This window comes from Argopecten irradians, chromosome 3 (assembly GCF_041381155.1).
Source record: "Argopecten irradians isolate NY chromosome 3, Ai_NY, whole genome shotgun sequence".
Classification (NCBI taxonomy): Eukaryota; Metazoa; Mollusca; class Bivalvia; order Pectinida; family Pectinidae; genus Argopecten; species Argopecten irradians.
Window position 1 is genome coordinate 18,780,775 of NC_091136.1, and position 17,080 is coordinate 18,797,854.

A 17,080-nucleotide genomic window follows, 5' to 3' on the forward strand; every position below is an offset into this window, starting at 1 on the left:
CAAGATGGAGGTTACATAAATAATTCTATAGTAAAACGGTACATTTAGGGCACATATCTGCCTGTTTCGACCTTAAGCCAGGCTTTTTCAAAATCCAGAAATGAATTTCAAAATGTGAGATTTCTGAATACCTTACGCTCTACATCTAACATACAAATGATCTTACTTGTGAAAAAAAGTAGTTTGTTAAGTACAGTAGATAATTAACTAAATGACCGCAAACTTACTTTTGGTATGTATAAGTGGAATAATTGATTGTTTCATAGAGTACTTCAGATGTTCAACTTCTAATATGGTTGATTTTATTCAGTGTAATAAAATACAACTGAGTTAATTCTTATTTCTAAAAACACTCGTACATGGAAAATGTGAATGGATTAAAATCATAATCATATATGTCTGCATAACTCATGTGGTTGACCCTCAGCATGGGTCAATGTTTGACTAACCATAATGGCTATGTTTCATTTGGTTTTCATGAAAAGCCATGGAAATCTGGATTGATATGTTCATAAATCAAATGAAAAAAAAGTAAAGAAAAAAGGAAATGGTCTGTTTCAAACGCATTTCTTATCGCATCTGTCAAATGTGCCACATTAACCCTTGTAGGGAAAGAGTAGTATAAAATTCACTTGAATTTGCACACATAATGAAACTACAATATCTAATTATCATGTATAAAAGTATATGCTATTGTGGTCGCCATTCACAGTACAGGTATCCAATGAAATATATCGTTATATTCTTAATTGGCCTGCAGGTAGGGCGTTAGAATTGTACCTGCTGCCCCTATTGCATGATCGTAAAAGGCGACTAAATTTAGGATCTCATCTTTTCTCTTCTTTCTAACTGACTTTAATCTTTCCTAATACCTCCCTTGGCACCGCCTCACTTTTGGCCTTGAGTTGAGCGTTCGCCCCTGTGAGGAAGGCTTTGGGTTCTGTCCCCTGGCCGAGACACACCAAAGTCTATAAAAGTGGTAGTTTCTGCTCCTGCTTAACGCTCAGCATACAGGGAGTGGGACGACTGGTTCGCCCGTTGTCAGTATAATGTGACCGGGTGGGGTATGTTGTTTGGTGTCTTCGGCGGCATGCTTCAGTGATATAGCACTATAAAAAGGGCAACAGTTCCACTATACAAGAAGACACAACATGAATACACCGCAGTCTCCCAAAACACGCACCTCGCACAACATACACGCAACACACATCATACATGGGAGGCCGTCCTTACATGACCATAGCTGTTAATTAATCAAACAAACAACAATTGGGCTTAGCCGGGATATCCATAGAACGAGAAGTGTCATTTTACATGCAGCTTAGATTTAGCAAAACACGGCCTACAGGTACCTTGAAGCAGGCGGAGAGTGACCATATCTTTTCTTTGAAATGGTATTAAATGGATAAAATGTGTTAGCCTTTCAGTTAGACATTCAAAGTGATATGTGCCGTAACTGGGGAAAATAATTTGATGTTATTTTTTCTTTGGTAATTTTATTGAAAACCATAAGGTTCAATGAATTAAGCCGTGAAAATGGACAGATGAGCATATTACGATGCCTTATACAAGTTAGTTTCAACGCAGAAATTTTGCACTTTAAAATCTAGTTTTTATGCATTATGCCTGTTTATGTGGAAATATAACTACAGAAATCAAAAATTAATAATTCCAATGAAACATACCTCATTGAATATACATGGGTTGATCTAGTTCAACGGTGTGACAAGTACCAAACGTAGACCGGCCTACACATACAAACGCCACCCGACGCTCCATTGCTGACGAAAACTGTGGTCCAATAGATTGCCATCCAAAAAACTTTAACTTATATTTTTTTCAGTTTTAGACGAATGCGCTGAATTAACTAACTTTCTAGAGCTAATGAGAATTTCTTTAAACGGTTATATAATATTTGGTCAAATACATTACGACATGCAGCATATGGAAGCTGGAAATGGTCGATGCCATCACAATTAGTTATATTTGCTACCATTTGCTTACAAATCTTAGGAAAACATTTTTTTAAAGATGTTTAGGAAAGTTGTCCTAAATAGCCCTGACTGTTAAACTTAAACAAACAAACAAATTAAAAAGAATATAAAAAAATAAACAATAAAAGATATTAAGGAAAGTCAGTCATTTTAATGCAAGTAGTAGATGTCGAAACGAAAGTGACCTTAACAATTTTACATACATCAGGTATTCATTGTGACTAATGCTAGGATACAAAGATCTGGAGATTGATTGGTTTATTAATTAGATAAGCCAGTGGTATACCTCATCTACCATAGGTTACCGTTGTTGTTGATGTGCGTATGATATACACATTATGTATTTATTTGAACTGTAATCACAGAAAAATTCAGGTATTTATTTCCCAGTACACCGGATGTGTTTTCTGTATAACACCGGTAGTAGATCGAATATACGTACCCGGCCTACTATACCTTTCGGCGGGGTACGAATTGGTCCCTATGTGTCGTAGTAAAGCACTGCCTCCGAAAATCACTCGGGCACAGTTTTCTATACTTTTCCAATTATTTTATGCGTATACATGCATTTACATATTATTTTTGTCCAAAACAAACATAACTACCATTCTTAATATCTACTGTACCGCTCACAATACGTTAAATTCACAATTTGTGGACTTGCCGTATAAATACCCTTCAGAAAGACCTCCATATGTATTATGTAAAAAAATATAATGCCTCGATGATAATTTGATATTTCATGTGGTTCCGTTTTTTGCCTAGTAGGTTGGCGATATGAAACAAGTACGATAAAATGCAAACAAACGTTTTATAATGGTTTGCATAACCATTAATTTGCTCCATTAGCAGTTATATGCACCAATTGTAGCTCTAAAGACGACACCATTATCTGTCTAAAAGTCTTTTGAGCTACAATATTGCAGCTACACCGGTAGAGGTCAACCTCGATCCCATCTTCTTGTCGGTGATTTGATTGTTGGGGGGTCGGTATTACAAGAGGTATTACTCGCAGAATTGCACCAGGTACCTTTACAAATAATATAGAAATAAAAATATTTATATGTTCTACTTCCTGCTCTTTAAACTGCCAACCAATGTAAAGTTTTGTATTTATTTTTTCCTTGGATTTATTCTTAGTGCCTTGTCATATTCTGTATTCATGCTTTTGACTAAAATAAGCATGCCCTTGCGACACCTTAGGTCCAACGGCAACCTCCATGATATAAAAGAAGACAGTAAATTGAATTATCAACGGTATACCTATCAGACATTGACGATTTGATATTCTGTTTCATGCCTGATATGTTAGATCTGCCCTGGCATAGTAATTCTTTGACAAGAGAAATGACTACACATTATAGTTCTGCCTATATTATAGTTGTTGAAAATAAAGTATTCATAACATCTACATCTACTCTAGTATCTACTCTACCACAACAATGGGTAAGTATAGTCTTGTGTTACAAAACATGTTTATTCCCTTTTATGTCAAAATATCAGTGATTGTCATTTCTAGACGATGAAATTCTGGTTGTAAATAATGGCTTCTGAAAACAACCTGGTTTGGAATAGGTATTATATTGTTATTGGTAGATATTTACCTGGAGACGCGGTTTTTTGCCACGGGCACAGTTTTTTCTTAAAAACATGATAACAAGACGTAAATAGATGTAAAAATATTTAAAACAATCACATTGATTGATATGCGAAATAGATTAAAATGATTGTTTTCGAACAGATAAATATTGCGTCGCGAATGTCTGTTTTTTACTAAGCATGTTTTATGTATAGCGACATAATCACTCAATCACTTTTATAATTTTTTCTCGCATCCGTTCGCTTCCTTTCCATAGTAATTTTACACCCAAATAGTGAATCTCCATTTACTCATGAATCTATCTAACTTTTTTAGCAAAAAGTATTCATATGATAGTACATATGGTATATATTATGATATTATGATTATCTAAATATAAAAGTAAGTTTGTTCATTTGTTTGCTGACCTTTCTGCCACTGTAGAAAGTAATATAAAACTAACTAAAGACAATATTCATATCCATTTGCTCTCTCTCTATATATAACGAACCTCTTGTATAGCGAATTAAATGTTCATATCCCATGGAGTTCGTTATAAGCGATATTTACTGTCTATAGTTTCGTGAATTCCTTCATCATGAAGAACCATATTCTTCATAGCAAAATAATCAAAATTTAGATGATTCACACATTGGCTTGTATTCGTTGTGTTGGATGCGAGTTAAGGAGACTTTGGTATATTCATGATTTGTCTCATAGTGATAGTCTTGCATAATTTCACGGTATTTGTTTCTGCAACATACATTATTTTTCATGTCGTTCTTGACATTCAATCACTTGTATCATTGGCATAATTCTATGACAAGATCTGAGTTCCTCGGACGTCATGCTAATCTTACTCCTCCTATAGGGAATGTGATTATTACTGTTTAATCACAGCTTATTGTTTAGGTAAAGGTAATGTGTGCTTCTAGCTTTCTGTAGTAGTATGATTAGAAAAGACAGCAACAAAAAGGCAGGAGTCGTTTGGTACGGTAGCTGTAAATCAGTCGTAGTTGCAACAACAGTAAGACGTATTGCTGTAACTTTTCCCCGCTATCGCTGTCCAGTAATATGGACATTACCACAGTTAGTTTACAAATCATTGTAACACATATTGACCATTCTGTAAATTTAATTCGTTTTTTAGCGAATAATTAAACATAAGTAATTTTTTTATCCACACCCGCTGAATAAACTTAAAAACAATATGCGACGGTTCATTCTTGAAAATATATAATATATGAACGACTTTCATCAACCATAAGTCAGGTATACTTTTTTGAAAATTCATTAAAATATACTTATTATGGATTTCGGACACTACAGACAACACATTAATAACCATTTACACTTAGACAGTCGGTTTCAAAACTCGAGATTCTGGTATTTGTATTATTGATATCTACAAATAATAACCTGCTAATCTATGTTAAACAACATGGTTATAAACATTATTGAATTTGATTTGAATCCTCTAATATTTATAAGTATTTGCATACCATTCTCATGGTTTCAATGAAATAACTGGTTTGCTCGTTATCAGTATAATGTAACTCTGGCAGTATGCTTCAGTGGTATAGCACTATAAAAAGAGGCAACAGTTGCTATTAATATTACAAGAAGGCACATTACGAAACGGGCTGTTATTTAATCAAAATTACAGTTAGAGCCGAAAGTTATGTTTCATTTATCCTGTTTCAATAAAACACTCGCCTGTTTTGATATATTTATTGAGGCTGCACAGAGCAGATACCTCTATTTGCATATTTGTGCTTACGTAGCATTGTTAGTTTGCCTGCGCATAGCAAAATAATTATATTACTATGGCAACTTTGAATATGAACTATTTCACACCATCAGTATCATTTGAAAACCCAGTTTATTTCAAATTCGTGACGAATTGCATCGTTTCCAGAATGTATACAAATTGTTTTGCCGCTAACAAGATAAAATAATCAGACTAGTACAGATATAGTATAGCCTATTATTTTAACGTTGGTACTTTCGGAATGACTGATTGCTTAATTATATCGCAATAGCCGTGTTCCCATGCATGCATGCATACATGAAAACAAAATACGGTTATTGCATACCTGCATTCATTAATTATGTATTTACTAATCTATTAGTCTTATTTATAACTATTCATTTACGTCGTCAAGGTCTGGTGCTGGTAAATTAATTGATAGATCCTCTAATATTTGCAAAAATATGTCACGGATCATTTACACGCACTTTTACTGCCAGATCGCGCGAAAATCGAATTCGTTGAAGTTCGAATCCCATGTGGGGCAGTCGCCAAGTACTGGTCGCTAGTCGGTGGATTTTGCCCGGGTATATCGGTGTTCCTCCACCATCAAAATAACTTTGACTCTTACTAGCTTGGACTTAAATCTAAACAAATCTACTGCCCTCGAATTTAGTCAAAATCCCGACATTGTTCATTTGTTAATATAGCTGATCATACAGTGATTAAGATGTATGACGATGCCAACTGTGATCATTCAGAGCAACAAACGTCTACCACATAGCAATACAGAATGTTATATAGTCATATGTGCCGACAACTTCTGACGGAGCAAGGAGCTCGTTAGAAGCCTTACTATAGAAAACACATTGATAAATTATCACCAATATTTAATACAATTTGATAAACATTAGTCTAGATAATACTTATCTCGATGTCACAAATAATGAGTATCGTCTTGGCACATCTAGCTCAATTGTTAATAGAGCGTTAAGTTTAAGCAAATAAACAAACACAGTGCCATAGTGTTTTCTTGGAGCCATTTTTTCTTTAAGTCATTGTCATGTTGTCAAGTGTTAAGTCAAGTTGTATAAGTATATTGTAGCGTCTTTCCTAATGTTGGCGAAGCGTTTCGCCAGCTAAGCCTGTTATTAAGTACCCTATTTGCTTGATACAAAAATCGAGTTTAAGTTGTTTGCATAGCATTGCTCATACATAAAACGATGATATTGATTAGACATGACACTATCATACAAATGCTGAACATATTTGTTTATTTTAGATCTTGTCAGCTTATTTATTCCCACTTTTTAAACGTGGCTAATCCGATTCATAACAAAACAATGTTGAACTATCAAGTTGACTAATACAGCCGAGTATTTGTTTACGTTACATCTTTGTTATGAGAATCATTTCAATAGTAAAAAGGCTAACTTTTAAGGTCAAGGTGCGTGATAGTGTTTCTGTCATTCATTCAGTATCAGTTCACGTAAGCGTAGTCAGCTTGACTATAGTACATAATAACATCCTTTTAAAGCTTAACTATTTAACGTATTTGTGTGTCACACTTGGACACGTGAAGTAAGGGTTATTTACATGGTGTAAAACAATTTCGGTTTTCGAATATTTAACTACTAACAAACTTACCTGGTAAAGGATGGGACATAAATGTGTATGGAACAATGAAATAAAGCAAGTATGATCTATTTGATATGAGCTTACACGGGATATGAGGTCTATTCTGTGCATTAACTTACCGCCAGGATGCCAGGTAAATATAAGTGTTACTTTTAAATAAGCTTTAGATAAAATATGTATATGCATAAATATTATAGCCATATATAGAGATGTAGGGAGCAAGTGTTGTTATACTTTAATACATGTTCATCTGATATTTATGTGTCTATATATTAAATATCATACTTATACTGCGGTCAAGTTAGGTTTTTGACGATCATTTTCTAAAAACCTTGCGAACCCCTTGTTCACTCGACCGCACGACACACATGTATGCAATGGGCTACGGGAAGAATGTCAGACACATTTACAACTAGGTCACATGCAGTAGACCAGAAACGTCGCGTCGTGTCAATTGCATTTCTGCAAAACCGAGTTTTTTTTATAGAAGTTGAATGTCTGACATAATAATACTCGGGAATGGTCCTTTGGTCTACCATCCTCGATTGCCATGGTGTTACCCTGTATAACATATGTATGTATGCATACTAACATGACACAACATACATACATGCATGCATACAAGTACATACATGTACATATACACATACATGCATTCATGCATAGATACATGCATACAAACATACTACAGCAACACATGTGTACACAAGTATACATGTACACATATACATACATTCCTGCATGTATTCAATCATACATACTTTGGCAACGTATATACATGTATAATACAAAACCTATGTCTACATACAATGTAAAAGGATTATGGCAGTGGCATTGCATGACACACAATTAAAATTAGCATAACAGAACATAGATAGCACAATAACATACATACACTTAAACATATAGATACATCCATACAAACAATAATAGCAAGCCATAACTCACCCATATGCATCCTTCCACTCTCTCTCACACACACACATCCTCACCCAGACAGACACACGGACACACAGACAAGAAGGAGGATGAAAGAAGAGGGAGGAGGAAGTACCGTTTCTTAACTAATTGACATTTTTTAAAATTATGACATGTATTTTAATCAACTATGAAATACATGTCACAGCGACTTAACTTAATCTAAATGCAATAAGCAGAAACGTGTTCATAATATACTTTATCCACGTGGGTAATTGCAGCGATATGCGAGCGAAAACAATCAATCTAGACTATATTGTGAAACATATTCTTCAAGTTGGTAACGAATGTTATATAAATGGTTGTTTGACACAACCAACGAAATTATTACTTGTGACGCTTCAATAACCACACTGTTATCTCCATCAGACGTAAATGACCAGTACAGTATATTTACACTGAGGAGGTATGTTGGTACGAGATAGAAACCTCAGTGTGTAAGCGTGTAGGAGATGTTAACAACTGTCGACAAGTGAGCGCGTGCATGTAGTTACTATATTTTTGTATTACGTCACATTAAGAAACATGGCTTCAAATAGGATATACCAATGGCAACTACATCTCGGTTCGGTAATACCCTTCGTACATGACGCTATCGAAATTTGTTGACTGTTGAACATGCAAATATTGTGGTGTCCTTGTTAAGTAGTCCCACTGATTTATGATCCGCTTTGTGCTGAATTAGGAATTGTACCTGCTGCCCCGATTGCATGATCGTAAAAGGCGACTTAATTTAGGATATTATCTTTTCTCTTCTTCCTAACTGACTTTATGTTTCCTAATGCCTCCCTTGGCACCGCCTCACTTTTGGCCTTGAGTTGAGCGCTCGCCCCTGTGAGGAATGCTCTGGGTTCTGTTCCCTAGTCGAGACACACCAAAGTCTATTAAAGTGGTAGTTTCTGCTCCTGCTTAGCGCTCAGAATAACGGAAGTGAGACGACTAGTTCGCTCGCATCAGTATGATGTGACCGGATGGTGTGTGTTGTATTGGGTCTTCAGCGGCATAGCACTATAAGAAGGGCAATAGTTCCACTATACAAGATGACACAACATGAACATACCGCAGTCTCCCAAAACACGCACCTCGCACAACATACACGCAACACACCGCATACATGGGAGGACGTCCATACATGACCATAGTTGTTAATAGGACGATAATAAATCAAACAAAGAAACAATTGTGCTGAATTGTTTTAGACACCAATTCTGAGACAAAATATGGGACCCCTCTTCCCCTTTCATTGCTGTGATGTTAGAGAGGTAATGAAATCAGGTAATGTAGCGATCTTTAGTTATCTTTCGGATCATATCATGTTATGAATCAAAACTGTAAGCACTTTTAAGCTACTAAGTAATTAAGCAATGATAAACTTAACCCAAAATAGCCTTATTGGTAGGGTAGTTGTCTTAAATATTGTCTCAATATAAGTAAAATCCTTCACCTTTGGTTAAAGTACAATCTCATCCATCCACCAAAACTACTGGGTAATATGACTCTCACAAAAATACCATAATAGATGGACACTGAGGTGTCACACTATTAAAGCGTGCACGATTATTTAATGTTTCTGGCTATAATAGTAGATGCATTGAATTTTTATTTCATACATATTTCTTTTAGATCCAGGAAAACATGAAGTCACCATTCCGGTCAAGACGAAATTGTTTGTTTATATTTCCCATTGCTTTACGACAATGGTGAGTATATTATAAGGTTTTTCTATTTGTTAACCACACATACATATATACTGGTAGGAACATCCCAGGTATCTATTCTTTACATTCACAGAAACATAAGATGAATGTACATTGTGGTCGCTGCAATAACTTTAAGCGAAATTGGTAGATTTTGTCACCTAACATAGATCACCTTCACATTATGAATAAATCACACCTGCCTAGTATTTGACCAGATTAAATCGTACAATAATTCAAAAGTAAATGGTGGTATTGTTCTAATGTAGAAAATGTCCATAAGTCATGTCTCAATCAGCCCAGTGCTGCTGGGAGTAAAACGTCATGAAGTGTGTATAGAAACGTGGCCAAATGCAATTAAAAAAACATATGAAATATTGACATATATAAGTATTGTCAGCTTTCAATTTTTTTTTCTCATACATTTCATTTTATATATTTGCATTGGCAATTTCTTTCTACATAGTTTCCCGTTAGTATCAACTCGTTCATTTTAATAAGACAGATTAGAAAGACGTTGGCCATAGACATATATCCAGATCGAGTATTGTCGTTTAACTCTAACTTGTAGTTTTATAAATAAACACGTTTACGTTATTTTACATGACTTCTTGATCAATGGAAACTAAGATTAATTCACAGTGCTTACTCATTATCACAGCCTTTAATGTAACGACACATACGCGATGCGTTGCGATGTATTAATGTGTAGCATATATAAAGGTCACTGAAAGGAGAGTCTGGTAGCACCTTTAATATATGGTTAACAGGACCTTCAGAATTCCAACCTTAAGTTAATTCGCATCCTTCGTTCCGAAGTGTAATATTGTACACACACTTTATACATCATGTTACTCTGTGGGGACTTTTTTCTGTGGAACTATAAACAAAATAATCATTTTGTTAAGGAACGACTAACGAAATAACCAAATCGTTAAAAGGTTAATAGATACATCTTATCGTTTTTATATTACATGTTATGGAATTTGAGAAACGCATTGCGTTGTAGCTAGTTTGTTTTTTGTTAATATTGAATCAATTTTACTTGATGTTAGGATTTAACATTTAAAATCTGCTTTAATATCGTTCCGTAAAATGATATGCTTGACAACTTTATTACATATTGATTTAGAAAAATAAATACATAAAAAATAATTTCTGAACGTGGCCTTAAGATCAATATAAGACATGGTATAAGGCAAAAACACAAAAATTCATGTGAGTCCTGCATATCACTATATCCTGTTTGTTTTATTTTTTTAAGGGTGCCCGGATGTGGTGGTTCGGGGTCGGGCTGTTCCTAGTCGAAGTGACTCCACATTCACTCCAGCTTACAGCATTGTATGGCTTCAGTAATGGTGGCGCCATGCTGTTGCTGGCGGCTGTTATTGGGGATTGGATAGATAGGTCTAACAGACTTAAAGGTAAGGGATGGACAACTCCCTTCAGTCAAAGCCGTTCTTTTAGCCTTCCAATTCAGAATTGCAACAATATGTTGTTTGATTTTATAAATCTAGGAAATAATCCCACTTGCAGTCACCTTTTTCTATCGTATGCTATGGATGCATCAGGTACATTAAAAACGTCTTACATGCAGAATGAACAATTCCAAAAGACAACTGCATGATTATACACTGTACCTTATTCTCAAAAACACATAACACATACACAACACACACAGGCATCGTAAGTAAATGACCTTGAATCTGTTGATGACGTTTGATAAAAGAAATAATGCATTACATCATTTTTCTTAAATAGCTGCACGTGTTGCCCTCGTTCTCAATAACGTTAGCATAACCGTCTGCTGTGTCGTCATATTCCTCGTGCTGACGTACAGATCCCAAATCGAGGCTGTTTGGGACGATACTCGACTCCTCACCGTCTGTTTTGCCATTGTCGTTATCATCACTATCTTCGCCAACCTGACCAACCTTGGTCGTGTTCTCATTATGGAGCGAGACTGGATCGTGGAAATATGTCAGCGGGATACGGCTACTATTGCTAGTATGTATGTCATATAACCTTCCTTTACCATAATAACAAACATTATGCATATTGTAGTCATAAATGTATGGAATACGGTATTGTAGTATACGTTGATGAAGAGCATCGTGATTCTTTATTTTCTTTCTCTCTCTCGAAAATTAAAGTAAGAATGTTTCAAGATATTGGATGAAAATCAAAACATGTTCGGATTTTTAGTCGGCTATTTTTTTCATATAAATATTCATTTTGATCTATCGGGGTGAATATCTTTGTTTCACTCAGCCAGAACATACTCATGATCATGTACCTATGATCAATGGTCTTCTGATTTAAAGGATACGAGTGTGTGAACTAGGGGCTGATGACGGCACGACCTCTCTTCAACTAAGATAAAACGTAGAATTAATGTACAATACTGAAGGCCTAGAAGAAATGACCATGGCCTACTTAGGCTCCAAGGTCCATAATTATAATACTACAATGATTGTTTCCTTAAAACGGCAGAAGATCAATGTCTATGATAACAAGGCCGTGGTTAGGCAACAGGGCTGATCATATGAATGACCCTGACTTACCTTCAATGCTTCATGGAACAAAAACTCTTTCAAAACCAAGCAAATGTATTCTCTCTTTTTAAAAGATGATTCACCGCCGACAGATGCCCATCGTTTGAACAATAACTGGTGTTTAATCGTGTACACATATGCATGTGTAGTTAACACAAATATACAAAATACGAATTCGTTTGTTCCTGTTTTTGATAGAAGAAAATACCATTTGTCAGCTGTTCAGCATCTTTAAAATAACATCATGTACATATGGGCATTCACATTTAGCAAAACGACGTTTCCCTTCATTGAACTATACGAATCTAAAATAATAAAAATGTAACTCTTTCATATTTACAGCAATGAGTGCGACGTTCCGCTTCATTGATCTCTGTACTAAAGTCGTCGCTCCATTGGTTACGGGGCAGATTATGACTTATGGATCCCATATCTATGGTGCTATATTCATTGCTGGGTGGAACATTGCAGCCCTGTTTGTTGAATATTTTCTGGTATGGAAAATCTACACCTTAGTGCCTGCTCTACATTCCAAATCAACTAAAGACACACCAGGTAAACAGGGAAATTACTCTAAGGCATTAAGACAGTATTAACTTTAATTTTGGATTAGGAATGGACAATGCCTTGCATCTTAGCATGAGTACTGTAACTATATGGAGTTTGCATGTATCAACTTTGAATAAAACAGATTACATGTTTCCATAGAATTTAGACAAAATTCTTTTAAATACGTTTGGAATATTTGCTTGTTTTTATGTTTTGATTATTCTATGTTATACAGAAATCAAAGAAAAAAGCAAAATGGCAACACAGTATGACAAAGAATATAGGACTCTTCCGTTAGAGGATGTGCACACGTTGAGTAAAGAGACCACGATCATTTCACCTCGAGTACAGATACATAATCTGACCCCTGACAGCGACCTAGGTCAGAGGTCACACCAGGATAATGAAAAACGGTCTGGGATAAATGTTAATAAAATCGTCGTCAACACTTTGCATACTGGTGACGCAGAACTCGCTCAAAATCAATCCGATAAGGAGAAAATAAGTTCACCAAGCGATCATAAATCAGATGATTACAATTCGGCAGTTCCAGATGAAGTTGATTTGAAATTGTCAAAGACTGCAGAAAATATTGAAATAGGTACGAGTAGAAAAGATCCCGTTGACAATAGTCACTTATCCGAAAAGAATATATTGAAGAAAGATTTGGAATCTGGCGGATATCCTCCGGAGGTAGTAACGGAGACAAATTCAGCACCAAGTACAAAAGAGGCGGAAAAACCCAAAAGTCTCGCGGCTCAGTTAAGTTACAGTTTAATATCACTATACCGCGGATGGAGAACGTATATGAAATATGACGTTGCAATTGCTGGATGGTCTCTTGCCTTCCTCTATTTTACCGTCCTCGGCTTCGACAATATCACAATAGGTGAGTGTGTAACATACATATACGATCTTATGAGTGTTCATAAAACGAGTTTTTGTTCAGTTTTTTGAGGATCTTGACCAGCAAACCTTAAAAGTTCCATAAGCTTTCATATGAAATGAACACAAATGAAGGTACTTTTTACCATATAAATACAAGAACCAACATTGTGAAGAATCTCAACATCAAACATACTGCAAAGATCGAGTTGAGACAGCCATTTTTAGCTCACCTGGCCCGAAGGGCCGGTGAGCTTATGTCATGGCGCGGCGTCCGTCGTCCGTCCGTCCGTCCGTCAACATTTCCTTTAAATCGCTACTAGTCATAGAGTTCTGCATGGATTGTAACCAAATTTGGCCACAAACATCCTTGGGAGAAGGCGAACAGAACTTGTATGAATTTTGGCTCTGACCCCCATGGGGCAGGAGGGGCGGGGCCCAGTAGGGGAAATAGAGGTAAATCCTTTAAATCGCTACTAGTCATAGAGTTCTACATGGATTGTAACCAAATTTGGCCACAAACATCCTTGGGGAAGGAACAGAACTTGTATAAATTTGGCTTGATCCCCCGGGGCAGGAGGGCGGGCCCATGAGGAAATAGAGGAAATCCTTTAAATCGCTACTTGTCATAGAGTTCTGCATGGAATGTAACCAAATTTGGCCACAAACATCCTTTTTGGAAGGGGAACAGAACCTGTATAAATTTTGGCTCTGCCCCCCCCCCGGGGGCAGGACGGGTGGGGCCCAATAGGGGAAATGAGGTAAATCCTATAAATCACTACTTGTCCTAGAGTTTTGCTTGGATTGTGACCAAATTTGGCCATAAACAACCTTGGGGGAAGGGGAACAGAACTTGTATAAATTTTGGCTCTGAACCCCTGGGGGCAGGAGGGGTGGGGCCCAATAGGGGATTTAGAGGTTAATATTAAAATTCCTTCAGAAAAGAAACAATGAACCTGTATTCAGAACATTACTTGGCATTACAAACCAGGTGAGCGATACAGGCCCTTTGGGCCTCTTGTTAGCGAATCACTATTGATATCATTATACAATTATTGAAAACGTAGAACCGAAGAACCAAATATACCCACGAAAAATCACATTGCTATTATACTGTTTTATAATATTTTGTTGTTTCTCTTAACAAACCTAAGACCTTTACTACTAAGAAGAACATCTGCAAACGAAAAAAGAAACCATTTGTGGTTTTGATTTTAAAGAAAAGAGAAACAAGAAACATTTTCAGAAAATAATGGTAATGATTTGCCACATTGATATTTTAAAGCCGTTCGGTATCATGCATATCCTTTTACTCTGACCATTGTATGTGATGAAATACTTTCGTGTGGCTTTCCGAGGTTATGCTACCACCCAGGGAATGTCTGAGTCCTTGGTTGGAATCCTGATAGGATGTGCAGCTGTATCTGGTATCATCGCCTCGGTATCCTTCCCTTTCCTCAGGAAGAAATTCGGCTTAGTCAGGACTGGAACCATAGGTAGGTAGTATGTTATGTATCAACAGATACTTCGTTGATGGTAGTGTTTTCACCTTGTGGAGATGCGTCATGGTGGTGGTGATGTATAAACGTAATGTTAAGTGGTTTTCCCTTAATATAAATAATAATTGTGCTATTTATTACATTGCACACTTAAGTTATGAAACTGATTTGTTAACATACTAGGATATTCTTAGTGACACGAGATACTTTGACACTTTTGTTTAATTAAATGCGTTTGTTTGTTTGGTCAATTAACGTCTCATTATCAGTCAGTCATTTGAGGACGGCCTCCCATGTATGCGACGTGTAGTAAGAGCGTGGTGCTTGTTTTGGGAGTCTGTGGTAAAGAATAACTATGGCCTTTTTAATAGCTATACCTCACTGAAGCATGCCTTCGAAGACACCGCCGCGGTGACCAAGTGGTTAAGATTTACAGCTATATCACCACAACGCCCCAACTCTAGGTTGAATCCCATGTGCCAATGACTTTCTCCGTATACTACAGTTTTCATCCACCAACAAACCTGAAACGTCCTTAAATGACCTTGGCTATTGGTATGATGTTCAAATATTAAAACCAAAACCAAGCATTCATCTTACTTTCTGCATGTACATGTGCAAGAATGGTGTTTAGTACTGTTCGTTACCTGACAACTGTTGCGCGTATGTGCCGAGCTCGCAACACGGACAGTTATTTTTTTAAACAAGTTATGTTATGTTATGTGCAGGTCTGAGTTGGGAAGTTGCTTGTCTGGTCCTATGTATAGTGTCACTATGGATGCCTGGTGGTACATTTGATCCGAACCGAGACTGGTCTACAGGTGATGACGTCATCAACAGAAATTGTTCCTCTACCGTAGCAACACCTTCCAGGACTTCATCTGGTCTGATGGCAGAGCCGTACATCAATACTACCTCCGAACCGGTTCCGATTCCGGAAATAGAATTTTCGACAGCGTGCAACTATCAATCAGAAACAAAAGACAGAATACCAGAATCTAAGGCCTCGATTATAATGCTGCTGATGGGCATTGTAGGAGCAAGATTTGGTGAGTAGAAATGCTTTGATTATGTATAATTTTCTTTGATATATTATCCAATCAACATTACGAGAAATGAAGACAAAACACATGCAATAATTCTTTTCTTTTATATGATTGGTATAGAATATTCAGTCAAGGACAGTTAAGGAAATGCAGAGAATCGTGTTTATGTATATGGAAAATTGTTAAATGATCTCCGATGATGAATTTTGAAAATGTCATACAGAATGCACTTTCGTTCGCAACAATTATAAGGGACGCATTTACCTGCCCTCAGATGATATATATCGAGTGATGTTTCATTTGTTTTAATTTTAATTTTTGTCGGAACATGTTCCTCCTCTGAGGTTCATGTAAAGGTGCATATCTACGATCATTTTTTATCATAAAATAGATTTTATTTCAGGCATGTGATAATGATTCACCTGTTTGTACTAACATTACAGGTGTATGGCTGACTGACCTTGCTATTACACAATTGTTTCTGGAGGCTGTGTCGGAAACTGAGAGAGGGATCGTGAACGGCTTTCAATCCTCTCTGAACAAACTCATGGACATGTTAAAATTCAGCATGATCATTTTTATTCCGGATCCGTCTATGTTCGGTTATCCAGCTGTCGTTTCGTTCTGCTTCATTTTCTCATCCTGGTTGCTTTATACTAGATTTTCTAAGAAAAGAACCGGTCACTTGCTATTTGGTAAAAGTCATAATTATATATTAGATACGAAGTAAAAAAAAAATCAGAATGAAGGAAAATCGTCAGCTTAATCAGAGGTTATTTTAACAAGATAAGTCAAGCAAAAACATTTTGGAAAATGATTTCTTATTCAAAGACCATTAAAGACATTGTCTTTTAAAACACTCATGAAGAATGTCTGTTTGTCTGTCTGGTTCCCACCTCAGTTACCTCTA

At 36.3% G+C, this 17,080-nt stretch overlaps 1 protein-coding gene across 1 annotated transcript; it reads left to right on the forward strand.

Moving 5' to 3' along the window:
- Positions 1 to 3,389: 3,389 nt before the first annotated feature.
- Positions 3,390 to 17,040, forward strand: LOC138317738 (ferroportin-like). Its single transcript, XM_069259603.1, has 9 exons — positions 3,390 to 3,440; positions 9,563 to 9,639; positions 10,901 to 11,060; positions 11,398 to 11,643; positions 12,534 to 12,746; positions 12,976 to 13,629; positions 14,984 to 15,121; positions 15,853 to 16,173; positions 16,614 to 17,040. Exons 1-9 carry the CDS (start codon positions 3,437 to 3,439, stop codon positions 16,898 to 16,900), a joined length of 2,100 nt encoding a protein of 699 aa, XP_069115704.1. The 5' UTR covers positions 3,390 to 3,436; the 3' UTR covers positions 16,901 to 17,040.
- The last annotated feature ends 40 nt before the right edge of the window (positions 17,041 to 17,080 follow it).

Excerpts from the sequence above, each read along its gene's own strand:
- LOC138317738 (XM_069259603.1), top strand. Across the intron at positions 11,061-11,397 it reads TAGGTCTAACAGACTTAAAG|CTGCACGTGTTGCCCTCGTT; the intron begins GTAAGGGATGGA and ends TTTCTTAAATAG. Across the intron at positions 13,630-14,983 it reads CTTCGACAATATCACAATAG|GTTATGCTACCACCCAGGGA; the intron begins GTGAGTGTGTAA and ends TGGCTTTCCGAG.